The sequence below is a fragment of the Chenopodium quinoa genome, unplaced genomic scaffold (genome assembly GCF_001683475.1).
Source record: "Chenopodium quinoa cultivar QQ74 unplaced genomic scaffold, ASM168347v1, whole genome shotgun sequence".
In the NCBI taxonomy this organism is placed as follows: domain Eukaryota; kingdom Viridiplantae; phylum Streptophyta; class Magnoliopsida; order Caryophyllales; family Amaranthaceae; genus Chenopodium; species Chenopodium quinoa.
Window position 1 is genome coordinate 437,533 of NW_018745584.1, and position 22,460 is coordinate 459,992.

At 35.8% G+C, this 22,460-nt stretch overlaps 1 protein-coding gene across 1 annotated transcript; it reads left to right on the forward strand.

Moving 5' to 3' along the window:
* Positions 1-7,257: 7,257 nt before the first annotated feature.
* Positions 7,258-16,012, forward strand: LOC110716435 (short-chain dehydrogenase TIC 32, chloroplastic-like). The gene is made up of 8 exons (XM_021895050.1): positions 7,258-7,622; positions 13,898-14,129; positions 14,242-14,321; positions 14,448-14,601; positions 14,724-14,802; positions 15,168-15,252; positions 15,356-15,405; positions 15,653-16,012. The coding sequence occupies exons 1-8, from the start codon at positions 7,502-7,504 to the stop codon at positions 15,836-15,838; spliced, it is 987 nt and encodes a 328-aa protein (XP_021750742.1). The 5' UTR covers positions 7,258-7,501; the 3' UTR covers positions 15,839-16,012.
* Positions 16,013-22,460: the final 6,448 nt, after the last annotated feature.

Consider the following 22,460-nt stretch of genomic DNA (forward strand, 5'->3'; position numbering starts at 1 on the left):
AAATTGGCTGGGAGACCAAGGCATCTCACACTGATATCATCAGTCGGCCGTCCTCAAGCAAACGGCCAAGTAGAAGCTTTCAATAAGATCATTCCAGACGGTCTTAAGAAGAAGATTGAACGAGCAGGCGGCCTATGGGCAGACGAACTGCCACATTTTCTCTGGGCCATTAGGACGACTGAAAAAGGGTCAACTGGAGAAACTCCATTCCTCCTAACTTATGGGGCAGAAGCTGTTCTTCCAATTGAACACTACGAGCCGACCCTTCGAATAATGTTGTATGACGAAGAGGCGAACTGGGAGTCCATGCGCCTAGCATTGGACTCACTTCCAGAACGAAGGGGCAATGCAGCCCTGCGCCATGAAATCTACCGCCTGAGAATGACAAGGTCATATAACAAAAGAGTGCACAGGCGTCCACTAAAAGTGGGGGACTTTGTACTAAGAAAGATGGAAGCAGTCGGTAGGCCTAATGAGTCAGGAAAATTAACTCCCAAATGGGAAGAACCCTACCGAATCTATGAAGAGGTTCGGGACGGCACCTACCGCCCGGAAACACCAGACGGCCAACCCTTGCCTCGAACCTGGAATATAGATAATCTAAAGAAGTATTATTTTTGAATGATGTAAATAGACAAGAGCTACTAATAAAGTTTGCTATTTTGCTTCATTAGTATTGTACTTAGAGAGGCATGCCGCCTGCTCTATGAGCAGCCGGCTACTCTCTATTTTTTTTCATCTATTGAGGGGCATGCCAACTAGTAAAACAGCCGGCTACTCTCCATTTTACTCAAATATGCATTCAATTACAAGGGGCACGCCGCCTGTAGTTATATACAGTCGGCTACTCTCCTATACTTAGTTCGCCATGAACTACCTAAGGCCTATGGCCGAATGATTAGACCAGGCGCCCAGCCAACTGACCCAATCCTCAAACTAATACGACCTGTCCCAACATCATAGCAGGCGTCCGGCGGCATCCATCCGGATGAAATTTGTCGCAGAGAGCTGCTCCATTTTGGGTGGAACATTGCTCTATAAACTAATTACACGGCATCTAGACGACTGTCCCCAAGGGCAATCACGTAGCCGTTTTTGAGACAAGGATAACTCTAACACTAAACAAAACAAGCGTTAGCAGTTAACATCCGCGTCGGATAGCCGACTGTATTACTTGGGATAAGTACAGTCGGTACCTCTTGAGTAAATAGCCAACAAAAATTGGCGAATCAAGGGGATCAGTCGGCCTCCGCCGCCTGGTACCTCTACTACTCAAGCTTAGAAGCTGACGAATGAGTAATCTCAAAGATTACTCACAAGTCACACTCTCATACTTAGTAGGAATTCAAAAAGGTATGAGGAGTCCGCCTGTCCAAAGGCAAACAAAAGCTCTCGTACTGCAACCCCTACTAAGACGATTCCCTTTCAAACCAAACATGTTTGAAAATCTGGTTCGTAGGTCGACTGTTTTTTGGCAAACAGGGACTCACGAACTATCCTTATTTAACCAAACAGGCGGGCCGGTTAAAAGCGACATGTTCCTTTCTAACTTGAAAAACTTAAACAAACCTAACGTATTTCCTAAGATACGTTGGGGATCCGACTGGGTAAATGGCCGACTGATCGCCTAACCTGGAATCAAGACAACCAGTCGTCCAGGGGCATAGGCAGTCGGTACCCAATACATGTTCGCAATCTTTGGCTTACGATAAGTTACAAATTTTAAAACATTTTTAGCCGAAACAAGTCGGTATGACATACAAGCGGATAATAGGATCCTCTACACTTAGCAAAAACAAAGCATGAACAATATTCAGTGAGCAAAGACGACCGAAAGATGGTCGCCAAATTCATATAAACAGCCGGCCATAAAGACCAGCAAAATATTCAATAACCCCGGCCCCTTAGCCAGGTAAAGTGATACAAGAGCAAACGGCACACAGGCCGGAGAAAAGTTTGAAAAAATGAAAGCTTTAAACATTGGGAGGAGCTTGAGTTTCAACTGCCACCTGATCGAGCTTAGCGTCGGGTGCTTGATTCTTCAAAGCCCCCTCTTTTGACGACTCGCCTTCAGGGGCAGGAGCTTTATGCGCATCCACCTCAATTGGTTGCAGGGCCACCACCTCCTCTTCCTCTTCAGAGCTGGAGTCAGCCGCCTCATCCTCCTCATTCGCCCGCTCCATAATTCTTCGGTTGTACTCTTCAGTACAAGCGGTGAACTTGTTATCCCAGGCAGTATAGCGAGCTTTTGGGAAGAGGGTTGTCCAAGTCATTTTCATGATCTGAGCCGAGTCGTCCATCATGGCCTGGACTAATTCCATCTTTTCTTTCTCGGCCTTGGCCGAAAGCTCGTCAGTGAGGCTCTTCTCCTGCTTTTGCAGGCAGTTTTTGACAGTCGCCAAAGATTTTTCCATGGCCTCAAATTGGGTCATCTTCTGCCTAAGCGGCTTCAGCTCATCTCGAAGACCCTTGACCGTCGCCTCCAGCTCGTTGTTCTTCTTTTTGGCCGCCTCCAACTCGGTGCGGATAATGGAAGTGGACTGCGCCTGATAATAAAGAATATCAGTTGTCAAAATTTCATTTTGGGCAATTTGAAACATTTCCTTATCAACGTCAGAGGCGCCCATAGCTTTAGCAGCCTTTACCTCTTTTTTCTTGGCGTTGATCGGCCTTCGGAGGCCATGTACTCGCAGCATGGTCTAAAAAAGGGAAAACAGGCGTCAGAATTGAAAGTAACTTTCGGCAAGCAAAATCAATATTTTAAAAAAAAAAAATTATTCCAAGTCTACCTCGGAAAGGAGACCCATGATGCCGTCTAGGTCAAGGGTGCCGACTCCCTTGACCGCATCCCTCTCCTCTTGAGGGACGGCCTTAATCAAAGACTTGGCCATTTAGACCAAGTCTGGTTCTTGAGGGCCGCCTGCATTAAAAAAAAAAAAAAAAAAAAAAAAAAAAAAAAAAAAAAAAAAACAGAGAGAGAAACATCAAAAACATGAAGAAAGCGATGAAGAAATAAGTTAAGTCTAGCAGAGCTATTTATACTTCTTAGCGGCCGACTGTCCCTAAGGACTTGTGATGGTTTCCCCACACTTTGTGGGGTGATCGGCTGCTTGTCAGTTTGCGAGCCTTCGTATCCGGCTGCTGGGAAGAGGAGGGTTTGGACGTGCCCGCCTGCGCAAAATATGAAATGGTCAATACTAGTAATAGAAGACTTTCAAAGCAAAGTTTGAAAGATCATAAACTCACTATGGGCGTCTCCTTGGCAGGAGAATCAGAAGAGGTCCGATCCTGATGCATGATGGAGGTCCGTAGCAAGGCGGGCGCCTTCTTTGACGCAGAAATGTGGTCCATAGCTTCAGCTGCAAATAAGAACCGCATAGAGTTTAGAAAAATTCAGAAATAAAACAAAAGATGCATACATATGCTCAAGAGGTCGGCTACCTCTGGAGGACCGACTGCTAAGGCCGCAGGCGGCCAGAAAAAACTCGTCATAGAGCCATTGAAACTCTAGGACGCAGTTTAGGGTCACTTGCTCTCGTACCCCAGTAGTAGAGTTTGCCCTAATCTCTACTTTGAAGAGTCCTCGGTCAAGGATCTCTTCCCTAGCTTTGCGGGGAACAAGCGGCATGCTGCGACCGCCTGCTAGAAGAGGCGGATCCTTGTTCCACCTATTGTAGCGCTTGTTCAGCTGCTTGTCAGTGCTGGAAATGATGAGGAAGGTGTTTCTCCAATCCTTCCATTTATTTTCTTTGCCCCTCGTCATCAGATAGCCTTTGTGGCTCGTTATTTGGTACCATCCGATACCGCTTGCTTTGGGGGTCCGGCTAAGATAGTTCATATGGGTGAACGCCTCAAAATTTGGCTCCACCCCATGCATTTCACATTCGGCTACATAGCCAAGGATGTTGAACCAGGAATTCGAGGCTAACTGCCATAGCCCCACCTCGTATCCATCGAGGATTTGGTGAACAACCGGGTGCAAGGGAAATCGCAGACCAGCCTTAATGGCCGCCTCGTAGCAGCCAAAATAGGCGTCCCCGTATCTAGTCCCCGCGGGCCAGACGACTGTATCCTCAGCATCCGGCATAAATACTTGAAAATCAGGACCCATCACATGGTCCGATAGAAAAGAGTCTATTCGTTCTTTCATGGCCTTGATCCGGCCCTTTAAGACATGACAGTAGTAAGGAGTATTCAATAGCAGTGAGGTTAGAAGCATCAATCCCTTCAGTGACCGGCTGATTGCTAACCTAGGTCGTGCCGGATGCTTTTGAGGTCTCATTTTCAAAAAAAGAAAGAAAAAGTGCAAAAGCAAAAAGAATAAAGGAACAAACGGTTACCTGAAACTTAAGTTCTGAAGGAGAGCTTGATCGAACAGACGTCTAACAAAAGCAGTCGGCCTGTCAGAAATCATTGGCAGGTTAAAAGTTGTAAAGTGTCAGAGCTCAAGTTCAGGGGTCCGAGAGTTCTCTTGAAAAGTTCTCATATGTGAACAAAAGACTTGGTCAACATGCCCTTATATAGGGCAAAAGGAGAATAAGACTCCAAATTCAAAAAACGAGCAGGAAAAATGCTCCGCCCGTCATAGGGCGACACCTGTAGCAGGCTGTCGCCTGTTACAGGCCGACACCTGTCACAGGTGACATGTGAACAGTCACATGCCACCTGTGAGGGGCAAATGATTAGGGGATTTTTCCCTACCAATCATCACCTGACAAGTGGACCATTCAGGCTCTGCCAAGTGTCCGCCACATGGACCAATTGGAGCCTGCCACGTGTCAAGTGTTGATCAGTCCACCTTGGACCTCTTATGCTTCAACATGTGGCCTCCCCCCTGCCAAATGGGAAAACCGGCCACCTAGGCCCAAAGTCTTGTGGAAGCCCAATCAACCCTAGGTTGACCTAAACCTAGGACTGGCACGCATCCCAAGGCATATAAATACCTTCATTAATCCTCATTAATGGGGGTCAAGAACATTAATTACACTCCCCTAAACACTTAGATCACACCTCACCTAGAGGAACCAGATCTCCCAACCTTTACTTTTCCGCACTATTCACTCCTCATACACGTTCTAACTTGATCGTCGGAGGCGGAACTCCCACCACAAGGAGTCTCCGTAGTTTTGCAGGTACAGGCGCAAGGATACCAGTCCCGGAATTGTAACTCTCCCGCAGGACATCAAAAAACCCCGAAACAAGGCATATAATATATCGTTGGGTAGATCATCAAGTTTACTTTCCAACTCTATTAAAATCAAATTAGAATCTTTTGTATATTTTGAGATATCATTGCCGTTTTAATGCAAGGGTGTCGATTTTGAGCCGAGTTTTAGTGTTTTGGTCATATCTTCTTTGTTTTAAATTGCAATTTGGGTTATGATTTAACGTTGGAAATCTTATTTCAAGGCCTATCCATCTAAATAAAATTTGGATTAAAAAAATAAGGCCACAAAATCAGTTTAACTCGATTTTATGATGTGGACACAAAAAGATATGGTTTCGGAAAATGGGCTAAAAATTTGGTTGGTTTATGAAATGCATTGGATTTAATATGGATTTATATACTCCAAAGATTTATTACTCAACCCAACCAGTAATGGCGGTAAAAGGTTGTTCATCATCGGGTTTGATTTTAGGGAGACATTTTTAGGTGTCTACACCATCATTAACCTTAATTTTAAAATAATAATATAGATTTAATTAATATTATTGACTAGATTTTCCTCACATATATGGTTCCTACTCATACCACATTCACACTTTATTGATATTCCTTTTCTCTCGCATCCCTTGATTTTACATATTCTATTCATCCACTATCACTTTTTTAAAAAATTATTTCAATTAAATTTCCAACAAACCCTATTTAGATAATTAACAAGTTCAAATCAAGCGCATAAATATCTATATTGGTCAGAGTATTGCAATTAGAAGAAAAATGGAGGGAAGTATTAGAGTGTGTTTTATTCACCTTATTTATTAATCTGAACTTATTAAATCTTATTAAAACTTATTCTAGTTATAATTTGAACTTCGACAACCCTTATCAGAACTTATTTTTTTTCCTAAACTTAATTTATATGAACTTATTAGATCTGTAATAACTAAAAATAAAGTGAACAGAATAGACCCTTAATATTCGTCGCCTCATTACTTTTGATAAGGTCAAAGTCATGTTAATTTTCGATCAAATTAGTAATTAGGTAAGCATTTTGTTTTTCTAGCTCATTTTAATTATAATTTAGATCGGCTCAATTTGGATTTCACATTGAATTTGAGTTATCATTAATGGATTAAAATCGGGTGTCGGATCAAGCCCTATTCTTCCACTATATTTTTTCCTGAATCAACTTTTTTTTACTAAACTGGAATTATTTTTAAATTAAATTATTCCTCAATTTGGATTTCACCTGTAATATAATTGATAATAATTTATAGTTATAGTTATAGTATGTGTTAATTAAAGTCAATTTGATTCAACATAATGTAAGGATTTTTTTTTATTATTATTATTTTGTACTATAAATTAAATCCGATCCATTTTATTGTAATGTATCAGAAAAAAATAATTTTAAGCAAATAATATTAATATTTAGTAAAAAAATCTTTAATTTCTATTATACTCGTAATATATAAATTATATATATATTTTATTGTCTTAAATAAGTTGTTAATCCGAAAGATATAAAAAGAAAAATAAAGTAAAAATATATTTATTTTTGAAAAATGGTTTTTGGAGGAAAAAAACGACACTAGGAAGTGACATGTGTCATTTCCAATGTCTGTTTTAATATTATGTTATTGATTAATTTCAAAATCTCCTTGTGCGTTTTACCTAATGCCAAGTTACCCAAAATCAAAGAAATCTCTACACAAAACCCTAACCTCTCCCAAAACAAAGAACAACCTATATAATCTTACAAACTTCATAGTCATTTTACCCCAATATAAGAACTACCCCGGTCCCCTTCTTAAGCAAGTGTAGAGTGAAGTAACGTACAAAGTGATGATTATTTTATCATACTGAACCCAGGCATTAATGTACGGGTAAGAAAGCTCTATCGTACTCGAAAAACTCACCAGTAGTACACATCACTGTAACAGTACATTTCATACAGCAATTAAATCTGGTAAGAAAATTCAGACACTTAATCTATCTTTTATTAAAAGCCGGACAAAATGACCATTCCTAAGTAATAAATACCAATAAAATAGGTTGTTGAATTCTATACTCTATATAATGTTATAAACCCTCTTTCAGCACCTACAAGGCTACAAATGTACATTATTCTTACTTATTTTCATTACAACAATATTTCACTTTATTTTTAACTGCTTCTCTTCTGCCATACAACTGTCCCCATTTCTTATGTACTATATAAAGGAAGAGTAGTCACCTTATTTGCTCTCTTCTTTAAGCTTTTTCTTTCATTTGTGTTTCATTTCTTCTCTTTCCGGTTCGTCGCGATCCAAATAATAAAAAGATATACAAGTAGATATGGTGAACTTCTTCACATTGGTGACTGGGTATCCGGGTGCGAGCGGGTATGGATCGGCTACAACTGCTGAACAAGTTACTGAAGGGATTGATGCTTCTAACCTCACTGCTATTGTCACTGGTTTGTTTTTCCACATGCCCTTGTGCTATTTTCGTCTTATGTTATCACTCGATTTTATTATCAGAATTAGTTATCACATTATCTGAAACTCAAGGGTGGTTGTAATAATTAAGAATTCATCATGATTTCATACATATGTTACGGAGTGTGACGATTATCTAGAATTTCATGAATGAGTACGGGTGATTGTTATTTCCAAATGTTTAATAAATGATCAAATGACTCTATTTTTTAGCATTAGTTTCACCGAAAAGTTGGGTAACACGAATTTATTAAAAGTTTTAAAATGAATTGCGGTGTTCTTCTTCTTCTTCTTATTATATCCTTTGATTGGTCATTTTATAATTTAGATCTCGCACCATTGATGAATTCTCTCTTTTGAATTCGGGTTTTATTTCTATGTATTTAAATTGTTTTGGTTGGATGTTAAATTGAGGTCAAACATTTTTTTTTTATTACTTTACATCGTATCCATAAATCAGGTTATTAACCGCTTTTTTTGGGTTTTTATTGAAATGTACATTTTAATCCAGTCGGCTAATAAATTGTCAAGAATTTCTGAAATTGTTTTGGTTTCAAGTAACTTAGTTCAATTTGTCAAAAAAAAAAAAAAGAAGCTATTTTATCTGGACTGATTTAAATATCCTAAATTATGCTACCTATAGTAACAAAACTTATTTGTAGATATCAGTACTTATTCTTGAAAAAAAAAAAAAACAGCACTTGTTAGATTATTTTCATTATAACGGATTTTTTTTTATTTTATTTTTTGAATCACTTTGTTTGCAATAAAAAATATCCATGAAGTAAGTTAAAATAAGTTAAACAACCATAACTCAACAACCTTTATACAACATTTAGAATGAGGTAGATTGCAGTTTAATGACAACAAATAAGCCCACCAAAATTGCAACAAATTAGCAATAAATCATCATAAACGACAAATATGCCCAACCCCTATTTTTTAATTGTTAGTTTTTTAACTAAAGTAGTCACAAAAATTCTCCTAAAAGACAGGTGTACGTTAATTTATTGGAAGGCAGATCAAAGTTATCTTAAAAGTGTTTAATTAAATTACCTTTATACTACAAAAGTTATTTTTCTAATAATAAATTTTAACTTATAATGTATTAGACTAATTATATTAGCCTTTATAGTATGTAATCATGAATTTATAACAAATTACACATTAAAATAAAATTTAAACCAATGACAAATTAAAAGTAAGCCTTTAAGGGGTTAAAGTTACCCTCAAACTGATCGTTTTACATTAAAATTAACGTACATCCGCCTTACACAAGATTGAAGTAGTCCACTCAAGAGAAGTGAACTCCATAAATAGCACAAATACATTCATTCTCATTTCACCGCACTAAATTCCTTAATATGATTGTCCGAATCTAGCAAGAAAATCACTTAAAGACGAATGCAATGTATTTTAGCCAATCTATAATATAGTATGTGACATTTGATTTATTTTACCAAAACATTTGTTCTCCCATATTAATTTTTCAAAATGCCAACCATATACCAAAATTTCACCCATGTTTTCGATTTGCATCATCCAAATAGTTTGCACAACCTAAGATTTACCCAATTTGCTACATTCATCCTCTTATTGTTCCCTATTTCACATCCCTTCTTTAATAATTTCTCCGTTTTAAATTAGATGACAAAGTTTATTTGTGCACTATTCACATAACTTGCTTTGACTTTGTTTTGTGATTTCGTGATGAGAAAAAGTATAATCATGGAGTCTTATTAGATTCATTCGTCCCCACAATTAATTGTTAAATTTCAACTGTTTACAATTTTTGCTTATATATAACCAAGAATATTTGTTTTAGAAAGTATGCACTGTCAAACGTGCCTAAATGAAATGTATAATCAAATATGTAACAGAGGAAGTATGATATATTCTAAGTCTAAAAATTGTGCATATTCCTAATCTATTCTTACATCAAAGTCCCATTTCACCTTATATCATTTAATTATTAACTTTTTATAAGCCAAACTCCACAATTTTATTTTATAAATTTTGATTGTAACAAACTAAATCCCGCTGTTTTATTATTGTTATTATGTTTAATCAACCAAATTGCATTATCTGATAAAATCTTCTTACAATATTATGTTCACCTTTTTAAAAAGTTATACTCGTATAAAAGCTAAATGGGATATTCATTTGGGCCGGAGAGAGGTTTATTATAATGTTTGCTAGAAAGGAATGAAGTGTGCAACTTCTAACTTCCAACTTCTTCATTCAATCCTAATTTCTGTTGTTCTTCTTTATGGGGTGATGGGCCTAAGGATTTTGGAAATGTCTCTTAATTTCTTTTGGGCATTGGTTAATGCAAAGAAAGAGTTAAAGATCATTTCACGATTTAATGCATGTAAAACTTAAATATGCAACATATACCTAGAACAAATTACATGATCGACAACTTTACCACAGGTCCTCAACTACTATATAGTACTAGCTAGTATGTAATGTATGTATAGTAGAAGTAATTGTTACATTAATTACTTTTTCTAGTTGAAAAGATTCAGGGTATATTTAACTTTTAAATTCTCATTAAAATCATTAATTTTATATGTTTTTATTGTTTCATTCATGAAAACATAAGTTAGATTGTTGATATAATTAATTGTCTACATTGGTTAAAATAAATTAAATAATTTTTATTTAAAAAATTTATAAAAATCTAATGATACACTTTAGTTAAAAAAAAAATGATACACTTTAGTTAAAAAAAAAAAAAGTTATAACAATCTAATGATATACTTTAGTAAAAAAAAAATAAAAAAAACAAAAAATAAAAAAAAATAAAAAAGAAGAAGAGGAGAGTATAGATTTAGGGAGTGTATAGATTTACGGAAAAATGTTGGAAATAATATTTATGTAAGGCGAAGGCCTATCCGTTCTACCCTCCAAAGAATCATGTAAGATTATTGTAACTTGTAACTTTCTATCTCTCATAAATAGATATACCATGATTACAAGCAACGTTACACACAATGTATATTTATTAGCACTGTCAAAAACAGAATTGAACCGGTGAAACCGAACTGTTTCAACTTATCCAAATGAGAACCAAATTGATTAAAAACCGATTTTTTGAAACCGAAAACCGACCCGAACCGCTTGTTAGTAAAACCGAAACCGAACCGATCCGAGTAAATGTTAAACCGTTTAAGAACAGAACCAAATCTAAACCGAACTGAAACGAAACCGAACCGAAAATGAACCGAACCATTTCTAACCCGAAACCGTTTAAACTGGCATAAAAACTGTTTACACCGAACCGTTAACAAACTGCAACCTGTTTGCACCGAACCGTTTATAAACCGAACTGATTATAAACCAAACCGCTTATAAACCGAACCATTTATGAACCGAATCGCTTATAATTCGAACCGTTTACAAACCACCTCCTATTAGGGGTGGTTATTGGGCGGGTCAGTGCTGGTCATTATCTCCTCAATTCATCCCTCGTTATTATGACCTCAATATGATGTCCTGAGTTCGAAAAGAGATGGATTTTATGATTTCCATATTTCAAGAATGTTAACTGGTTTTAAATGCCTTACATTTAAAGAAAAAAAACACATAAGACTATCAGACAAGGTTCAAAGAAAGGGTAATGCAATGGGAAAACCAGAAAACAATATTGAGAAGATAGAGCAAGCACCTGAATATGGAAAATGCTATCGGTGCTAAAGCATGATCTTAAATTTGAACCATATGTTCATGTAATTGTTGCGCAGTTTTTTATCATAAGCTTATCATTGACATATGCAAGTCCTGTTTATTTTTCACCAATTAAATACTTCAAGGTCCACCATAGTATAAAAGAAGTGGTTGTCAAGTGGAAAGCCAGCAACCATATAGCAGTGTAAGACACTAGATCCTTTACCATCATACTCCTAAATACAGAGTAGGCATACTTCGAGACAAATAAGAAACAACATATCAATAATGTAATGTGACTAAAACTATTAATACTTGTTCATTTAAGTATGGTTCTATGACATTAGAACATTGTAGCAAAAGCCTAAACCACAATTTCATATCCTAATTACAATATTACATTAATGCAATAAACTTTTATAATATAATTTGTAATAAACTAGTAAGATCAGTATGGATAAATTGAAAACATAACATGATATGTATTTATAAAATTAATGAGAATTTGCATATAATATGATGCCTCGATATGAAGTGAAGTCTCGGCTTGATATAAAACTTGTTAACCAGCAAAAAGTTAGAAAGTAGTATAAAATTTCAAACCAAAATCGTTTAATTGCCCGAATCCAAACGACTCGATAAAAAACCGATTTTTTAAAATCAAAAACAGACCCGAACCGTAATTTAGTAAACCTGAAATAAAACCGATCCAAATATGTTAAATCGTAGAAGAACCGAACCCGTTAACGAACCGAACCAGTTATAAACCGAACTAAAATAAAATTGAACCAAAAAAGCACCGAACTGTTTCTAACCCGAAATTGTTTGAACCGGGACAAAAACCGTTTACACCGAACCGTTAACAAACCGCAACCCGTCTGCACCGAACCGTTTACTACCCGGACCGTTTACAACCCGAACCGTTTACAACCCGAACCGAATTTAAACCGGGATAAAAAACCGTTTATACCGAACCGTTAACAAACCGCAACCCGTCTGCACCGAACCGTTTACAACCCGAACCAAATTTAAACCGTTCAAGAATAAACATAAACCGAATCTAACCGATAATTATTTAAACCGAACTGAAACTGACCCGTAAGACATTTAAACCGATTTCAAACTGACCCGATTTCAATCTGAACCGATTTCAAACCGAATCGAAACCGAACTGTCAAACCGTTTTGACAGTACTTATTTATACTTCACAAGTCATTGCAAGCTCCTAACGCAATTTATTATAGCTAATTAATAACACTCTTAAAGAGGTAGTTGTTTCAAAGAAAAGTACTTCGTGAAAATGCTACTCCCCTCGTTCCATAATACAAGGACGGGGCAATAGTGAATTTACTACTTACATCCAAAAATTGAGCTTCTACTAAGTTCTTTTCGTACCAATATTGGACCTGCAAATTAATTTAGCATATAGTTTTTGTGTAATTTGTGGGTTGGAAATAATTAGCTGGAAAATACGTACATTTATTAGGGTGGAGGTTAGGAGCTGGGTATATACTCTAAGGTAATTTGATCCGCAACAAATAAAGTGGTTTAATTAACATTCTAGTTCTAATGTCACTATTCCTTATCTAATCAATTTAATTCATGGGACAAGAAGATGTCATTCTCAGCAGTTCATCGTCTCACACTCACATTACTTATCACTTTACATTTTTACACTTTTGGGAAATAATATTTCAGATTAAAGTACATTTGAGTAGATTGTCCAATTGCTTTATTGGTTTGGAAAAAATTGATTTTTCAACGTGGGCACCTCAATGTGTAATTGTTTAAGACAAGTAAAAGCATCTCTCTCTTTTTAGCATCTCTCTTTTGTTCTTTTATAATTGCAGCGTCGGTGAATTTATGCTTGCCAATACACGTATATAACATAAATATTTTAAATTATATTTAAGTAAAAATTATATACGGTCGATATTTTTAAATTATATTTTAAGACGAATCTGACAAGATCACACACCTCTATGTATTTTCTTACTTATGAATCACAAAAGCCTCAAAGAAAAGTGGGTAAATAGTGTAAATTTAACATTGCGATTTAAAAAGAACGAAAATAAATATATATCATTCAATTTTTTGGTAAATTTGCTGAACATTCAAGGATATTTTTGTTAAGTTTTGAAGAGGACTAAGATTACATGTTCATGGAATCAAGGATGTTCTAACCAAATATTATTCAAGCATAAATGTTGTACAGTATATCAAAAACTAATAATAATAGTATATTTAAAAATAATAATAAAAAAATAATAAAAAAAAAATAAAAAAAAAAACTGTAATTGTTTAATGGTTTGCCATTAATATATACAATTATGTTTATAATTAATAAAATTTGATTCACTTGATAAGACTTTATAGCTCGCAATCCTAAAGGGCTTGGGTATGAATCTTGTCAAGTAGTTGTGATTGGAGGTGAGGATCTCCTTACTTTAAATAGCAGTTACAAAATCAGTTACTATCGTTAAGAAATTTGTACTTGTATATTCCCTAGTTCAGGTGCTTGTATACTTCATTTTATGAATTTTAGAAGAAGTGAAAATTGAGAATGAATTTTGCAAATGTGAAGGAGGAGCAAGTGGAATAGGATTGGAGACAGCAAGAGTGTTGGCACTTCGGAATGCCCATGTCATAATTGCTGCAAGGAACATGAACGCCGCTAATGAAGCCAAGGAGATGATCCTCAAAGACAATAAATCTGCACGAATCGATGTTCTTAAGCTTGACCTCAGCTCTCTCACATCTGTCAGAGAATGTGCTAATAAATTCCTAGCTTTAAACTTGCCTCTTAACATATTAATGTAATACCATCTTTTCTAAATTCATTGGATGATTAACAAACTTGTACGACTTCAGATACTGCAAAGAAGATTATGCTGATATAAGAATATATGGTGTGTTTTAATATTGCAGAAACAATGCTGGCATTATGTTTTGTCCATTCCAGCTTTCTGAAGATGGGGTGGAGCTACAATTCGCGACAAATCATTTAGGTTAGTCAAGAATCATAGATTAGTTAATGTTAAGGGGTCGGCTCAGTGTTACATTTAATTCAGGACAGGGAGGGATTTTCTTGAATTGATGTAATGTCTCAACGGAATTGATTTGTTACATGACAGGTCATTTTCTGTTCACAAATCTTCTGCTTGACAAAATGAAGCAAACAGCTAAAGCTACTGGCATTGAAGGAAGAATAGTGAATTTATCATCAATAGCACATCTTCACACTTATCCAGGAGGAATTAGATTTGACAAAATCAATGATGAAGACGGGTATGTTTGCTTAGTTAGAAGCTCCTCTAATCTCCGTTTGCTTGAATTGAAGCAGCTCTAGCATATTAATTGTAACTTAATTTAATACAGGTTTGCTATTGGATCATATTTTTGTTTTGCAGTTACTCTGACAAAAGGGCATATGGCCAATCTAAGTTGGCAAATGTACTTCATGCAAATGAGTTATCACGCCGTCTAAAGGTTTTAATTCTCCTTCGATTCTTTAAGATTGAGTACTTACGTTAATTTTTGTTGTCATCATGTTCATAGTAACTTGATGTTTTGACTAGGTGTATATCGTCTACCCATGGGGATGATATAATTTCATATTATAATTTCCTATTCAGTTTCCGAAGATTTTCCAAGTACGAAGATTGGAAAACATACCTCCATCAGAGTTTTGTTCAGTGATTTTATTAACTGAAAATTTTGATGCTTAGTTATTTTGTCATTGAACATATCTTTTGCAATCTGCATGACTGCATCACGGCTCATTGCCTAACATTTTCCGAGGCCCAAAACTGATGGAGCAACCTATCTAACTATATTTCTGTATTGTCTGCCAGGCAGAGGGCGCCAATATTACTGTAAACTCTTTGCACCCAGGATTAATCATGACAAATCTCATGAGACATTCTTATTTCCTGATGCGTATGATTTCTTGTTCAACCTCAATCTATAACATGCAATCTAAAGACCCATTATCTTATCATGATCTGTAAGTACTGAGTGTGTGACCTTCAATTCATTGCAGGGTTTCTTAATCTTCTGACAGGGCTATTGTTATGGAAAAATGTGCCGCAGGTAAATATAAATAACTTACTCGCATCTATATTGCAATGCATATAAAGTAAATCAAACATTGTTCATTGTACTTAAAATTTTAGTATTAACAATTACAGCAGAGGAACAACAGTCACTGTCACCTGCAAGATATAAGCTAATTTTTTCAAGACTAATTGTTATTCTTGCTTGCATATTATTGAAAACATAGTAGTAGCTAGCTAAACCAGGTGATCAAATTAAAATATTTTGTCTAAATTCTTTTTAGGGAGCTTCAACAACTTGCTATGTAGCTCTCCATCCGCAATTAAAAGGTGAAACAGGCAAGTATTACGTAGACTGCAATGAGTTAGAGCCATATGCACTTGCTAAAGATGAGGAATTGGCAAAGAAACTTTGGGAGTTTAGCGAGAATTTGGTGAACTCAGCTACGAAGCTTAAACAAATTAATTAGTTCAAAATACATTTACCTTGCAAATAATTATGAAACAAAACAGTGTCCAGAATCTCTAAGATATAATTTGTTGTCTTGTGCTACTACCTTGAGCAAATCATCCTGTAACAGATATGTTTTATCTTCTATGTTATGTTATGCAATTCAAAGGCTCTTGATCTTATTCATTATTTATTCAGCATTGTAGCAAACACGTAATTTTACTCATCATAGAATCGTATTGAAGCCACGGAAATATGCTTCAAAACAATATGGACAATAGAAGAATAGATAACAGAAAACATATAACTGGTAATAATACATATAACACTAAATGGCCGATCAGATTTTATTAATCGAGCTGAAAGGTCTTGCATCCTATGCTTCCTATAGGATTCTCAATAGGAAAGTCCTATACGTAACGTTGCTTAGAGCTACAGGGGTAGTAAAGTATTAAAAGAGCTACAAAAATTGGATGAATTCAGAAGAGATGTTAGGATAAGTTATCATAGAGGGAAAATAGGGTGGTTCAATGTGTTAAGAGTAATTATCACCTCAATAACAAGCTAGATCAAGCCTACATACATTGATGCATGGATGACGTAGTTTTGGGCTTCAGATCATTGAAAACACAATTACACGAACAATAATCTAACATGCCTAAGGAAGGAATTGCCTTCCCCGGTCCCCAGGAGCAATGCCTTCAACTCGATTTTACCTCGATCTTTCATGTCAAGTTGTCATAGAACAGGATTATGCCGAAGATGAAGTGAATAAACAGAACTAGAGCCTTCAACTTGGTAGACCCTAGAATATTATGAAGGGCCGGTGGTCGAAGGCCGAAGAAAGCAGACAAAGAGTTAAGCAACGGAGGCCTCAACAGCTTCACAATGTATACAACCAGTTATTGTTTCAAAAAAATATATACAACCGGTTTATTTATTTATTTTTTTGTTATTTAATGCACAACTGAGTTGATCAATTTTGTTCATTTTGCACAATGAAGTGTTTTCTTTTTCTTTTTTTTTTTTGTTTGTTTTTCTCTTAAGTCAAATCAAATGAGCGATTTTTATCACTTGTGCAAATGAGAAAGCTTGATAATTTCCCTCCAAATTATATGTATTTGGCTATTCATGTAGAAGAAAGAACATACCACCCCCATTTTTTCTAAGTGCATTACTTTCCTAAATCAAACTTCGACCTGCTACAAATGGTATTAATGGTTTGCTCCTTACTCCCTTTACAAATTCATGATAACCTGCATTATGATCAATAATGGAGCTGTGTTTGTTTGGCTTGAAATCACACACGAGTTCGCCAAATGACAGGATATAGCAAAAATGTACACCAACTACAACTTCAATACATAATGGTATATACCGGTATACCCTATAATTGATTATTGCAAGAACCACATTTATAAGTATATCACATATACAACCATCATTCCCTACTTCAACTACATGCCAACTATAACCAACAAATTCTATTTAACGTACAATTAAAACGGTCAATCTGAAGTAGAAAAGGGAAAGGAAAAAAAAAAAAAAAAAGGATAATTTGCTGGATAACATCCTCAATATATAGTCAAGTTAAACATTAATTTGCATAGCTAGTATGTATGCTTCAACGAAATTAATTCTCAAAACCTGTGAAGTGTAATTAACAGACATACACTGTTAGGTGCAACTGCGAGTATAGTTTGTCCCACATTAAAAAAAAAAAAAAAAAAGGTCTTTCAGTTTATAACCCAAGTGGACTACTCCCCCTATTGCCAATTGATTTTAGGATGAAACCTCGCTGTGGGCTTTGGTTTGAGGGCTTCTAAGTTTCTAATTTATGGTAATGGAAATATAATTTGGAAAATTTAACAAGAATAATCCAACATTTGCTCGATTCTCCCAAATTAATCCAACCTTTCGATTATTTTTTAATAATCCAACCTTTGTCACCCATTTTCTTGTAGCAAACCTATGTGACCTGTTACCTAAATGTCAGGTAAAATATTTTTTTTTTTCTTTTTTTTTCCTCCTATTCCCTCAACCTTCTTCCTCCTTACTGCCATCCTCTCCTATTCCCTCATCCTTCTTCCTCCTTACTAACATCAATGGATGGCAGTCCAACCCACTACCCAACCATCAACAATGGCTTCCTATCTCTCTCCTCCTTCCTCCTCCCCTCTTTAACACCTTTCCACCTTCAAGTACAACAACCATCACCCATCTTCTTCATCCCTCGACCCCACAACCACAACCAACCCCTTCTCCAATTCTCCTCCGACCACCACAAGATACTGCTACCCACCCTTCTCGCCACCCTATTTGGATAGAATCCACCCCAAATCTCAAATCCATAATTAATTGTAATACCAAAGAAACCCAAACCCCCACAATTTCTCTCTCCTCATTTAGAAATGTTGATGTTATTGATTTGATGTTGGTCGTGGTTATGGTTGTAATGCTCGTGTAAATGGTCGGAATGGGATTTGGTGAGGTGGTATAGGTGGTGGGCTGGTGCCTTTGGTGTTGGGTCATGGATTAGGGATTAAGGGTTGGAGGTGGGTCATGATTGTAGGTTAGGGGTGAGTCGTGGATGGGGGTGAAGTGTGTTGTGGTTGGGGGTCGGGTTATGTTGGTTGTGGTGTTTTGAGGTTTGTGGTGGCGTGTGTGGTGCAGGGAGGTTGTCTGTGTTGTGGAAGGGGTGGGATTTTTTTCTGCTTGGGTGGTGGAAGTGAGGCCGGTTGTGGACAGTGTTAGTGGTGACTATGAAAGTGACGGTGGTGGATGGGGTCTGTTAATGGTGGCCATGAAAGGAGCAGGAGGGAGATATAAGAAAGTAGGTTTTTTTTTTATATATATATAATTATTATTAGAATTAAAAGATTAAAATTTAATTAATATTTTTAAAGTTAAAAATAAAAATATTTAACCAATGAGGAAGTGACATGTGGATTGACAACTGGTTGTATGTGTGGGGTGACCTGTTGGGGTTGCTACGAGAAAATGGATAGCAAAGGTTGAATTATTAAAAAATAATCGAAAGGTTGGATTAATTTGGGAGAATCGAGCAAAGGTTAGATTATTCTTGTTAAATTTTCCATATAATTTTGAGTGATTTGGCAAGGAAAATAACATTATGATGTCCTTTAAAACATCATCTTATCACAAACGTGTGTTTTTCAACATAAAATTGCAATTAAATCCATTACAAAATTTACAACTCTTTAATGGTTATATATGGTAATAGACGTTTACGAAGAAAATGATACTTGAGGTGAAATAAGCATCCTTATGGATTTTTGTATCACTTTTCTTATACTATCTCCGTTTCATATTATTTGCAACGATTAGACATTTTAGGTTTATTCCTATTACATCCAATTATTACTATATACCAAACAAGCTGACAAATTTCAATAACTGTATACCCTACAACATCAATAATCTTATGAAAATGAGGAAATACCATACCCTTGTGAGTCAATTTTGAAATTGACAAAAAAATGGTTAAATTCTATTTTATAAGGGAAGAGGTTTTTTTTTTTTTGAAACAAATCAATTCATTAATAAAAAACCATCCAGCATCTACATATGAAATTCAAATTAACAAATATATAAAATTGAATCAAATTAGGGTTTCCTTCATCAAAGCTACGATCTTTGAAAATATCTTGCACTATGGTACATCTCTCGTACACATCGCTAGAATATACAGCCTTTTCGGAGAGACAGTCTAACGATTTGTTGTAGCCGTAAGGATGATTTTCATCTGATTCGCTTGAACGCATTTGAAAACTTGACAACCGTTGCGATCCCGAACAAATCTTTACCAACGAACTGACAATAGGGCAAAAATGATTACCTTTTTGATAAACCCTAACACACAAACAAACCCTAAATGTAAACAAACAACTAAACTAACAAAAACTAACGACTCCACCATAGGGAGACGGACGAATATCTAAATTGCAAAACTAAAGAAAAAAGAAAATTAAGGGAAAGGGTCGGAAATAGTCTAATTTATGAAGAAATTAGACTATTTTCGGCCTAAACAACCAAGATTTTGGAGAGACCTTAGAAGAGAGGATGAGAGAAGAGGAGAGGAGAGGCCAGAGATCAGTACAGCTATGGCATTCATAAGGAAAGAGTTGAGGGAGTTATGTCCACAAGAAAATACTATATCCCTCAAAAAATAAAAAATAAAATAAAAAAATCGATTAAATTGGACAATAACAAAGGCCAACCAAGCAGAAATAACAAATTGCTCTTGAATCTTAACTTAGTCAAGCATAATTGACAACTTCAATTACAGTTTCATTTGAAAAATAAAGTACAATAAAGTATGACAACAACCTCACAACATGACTAAAGCATCACAAAGTACGTCAATTTAGCAAAGTGTCACACTTAACATTGTAGTCTCGAGCATTTACTTAGCATTCATGCATTTGATCTACTATTGATGGAGAAACTCGGGTCATTCTTCTTCCCAAGAATAAGGGGTCCGGGGGATGCATTTTATGCACGCAGTTGTTCACTTGTTCACATTTCCACCAGCATTTTTGGCTGTTGAAACGAACACTATAAGGGGGGTGAATTGTATGTGAGTTCCTATTGACTACTTTTGCGGAATTAAAACAGAATATAAAAGAACTTAGCAAAACACACAAGATTTTAGGAGGAAATTCAGGGCCCAACTGGAAGTAAAACCTCGACCTTCCAAGAGATTTCAAACACCAAATCGATTAATCCACTGTAATAGCGCAAACTATCCTATTTACAACCTATTATATTTCAGATTTTTCTCACAAGTTCCTGTATGAACTTGCTACTCGATAGGACCCTATCCTACCCAACCTAAGTCCCTGACTTAGATTCTACTTAGCACTCCCTGAATGCTCACACTCAGCTTCAACCTTGAAGCCTACAATCTGTATGCACTAAGCTAAACACTCACCCAAACCAAAAGAATACAAACTCTTGACTCTAAAATGTGATAGGAAAGCTACACATGGAATCCAAAACTAATATGACAAAGTTTAGACTTGGAAAACTTACACTTAAGAGCTCTCTTCACATTTTTCACGCATAAACTCACAAATTGTGTAAATTATGAATTCTACTTTATACACAAGAAGTACTCGTATGTAAAGTAGGGTTTTCAAAAAATAGAATTATAAAACTACCATTTTCATAAAACACGTTATTTATGTAAAACATTTGTAAAGAAAATCTTTTTAGAAAACTTATCAAAGATATAATTTATGACAAGAATGATATTTAGTAAAACCGGATTTTACACAATAAAATCCTTAGAAAATCTTTTCATAAATTAAAACTTATCTTTAATAAACTTTCCATTTATAAAGCTTGTCAAGCTTTGTCACGCTTCTAATAAATTTCATGCATAAAACTTTCTTAACATATTTACAACAATCCTTAGAAAAATAAACTTAACATAAACTTATATATTCTAGCTAGATTATCTTGTCAATGTTGTAAGTTAAGGATACTTGGGCTTCACGCAGACCAGGATTAAGATCTTGCTGTCCTTTACTCTCCAGCTCCTTGCAGGGACTTCGCAGGCCAAGTTCTCATGCTACGCAGACCAAGTCAATCTTCTCAACTTGCTGTCAAGCTCCTGTTAGGGAACTTCTCTTGGTGTTCCTGTTAGGGAACTCAGTTAGTTCCATTAAGAAACTCTTCTTCTACTTCATTTAACTTTCCTTGGAGTCTCCTTAAGTCTTCATAGTCAGGTTACTCTTCCACTTCCAAAGTTAACTTCACCTATTCTAATTACAATACATAGAGAAATCACATTAGTTGAAGTTTGCTTTTATTCATCATCATCATCAAAACTCTTAAGCTTTAACAATTTCCTCCTTTTTGATGATGACAAACTTAGCAAACTTCGAGCAGGAAAGTTAAATAGAGTAGGACGTATTTTTGTGTTTGTAACAAGAAAAATAAAAACACACAAAAAACTAAAGCAGGAAAAAAAAAACTAAAGACAAACAAAAATAAACAAAACAGACAAAACAGAACTAAACTACTTTATACATAGCATCAAAGAAATTTTTGATACTTTATCAACTGGAACCCAAAACAACTTCCACTTTCAAGTTTGCTTCTTCTTTTCCCCCTTTTAGCATTATCAAAAAGGCCTGCAATTCAAGTTATTAAACATCTAGCCACAGCACCACAAGCAATTCATCGAGTGTGGGAAACTAAAGGCAGCGTTGGCTAGCTCCCTTTAGCTAGAACCTTCACACAATCCTGCACATACTTTCGTAACACACAAAGCACACATGTATAGGCAAAGTTCCAAAATGGCATTAAAAGCAAAAGATCATCCTGTTTATTTGATTACAGACCAAAGTTTTCAAAATACTTAAAAAACCAACAAAATAAAATTGTTCATGACATAAACGGAGGAAATGAAAATAGCTAAGGCTAGGCTAGGGTAGGCTAATAGAAGTAGGCTGGTTCAGTCCCGTATGATTGCAAGAATCTTCGTGTTATCTTCCTTGTACTGATCGATGCTTGCATCCAACTTAGCTTCCACACTTTTGATTGTCTTCTGGAACTCCACCTTCTGTTCCTTAAGACTCTTTTAAGAGCCAGAACACTCTTCTCTAGCTTCT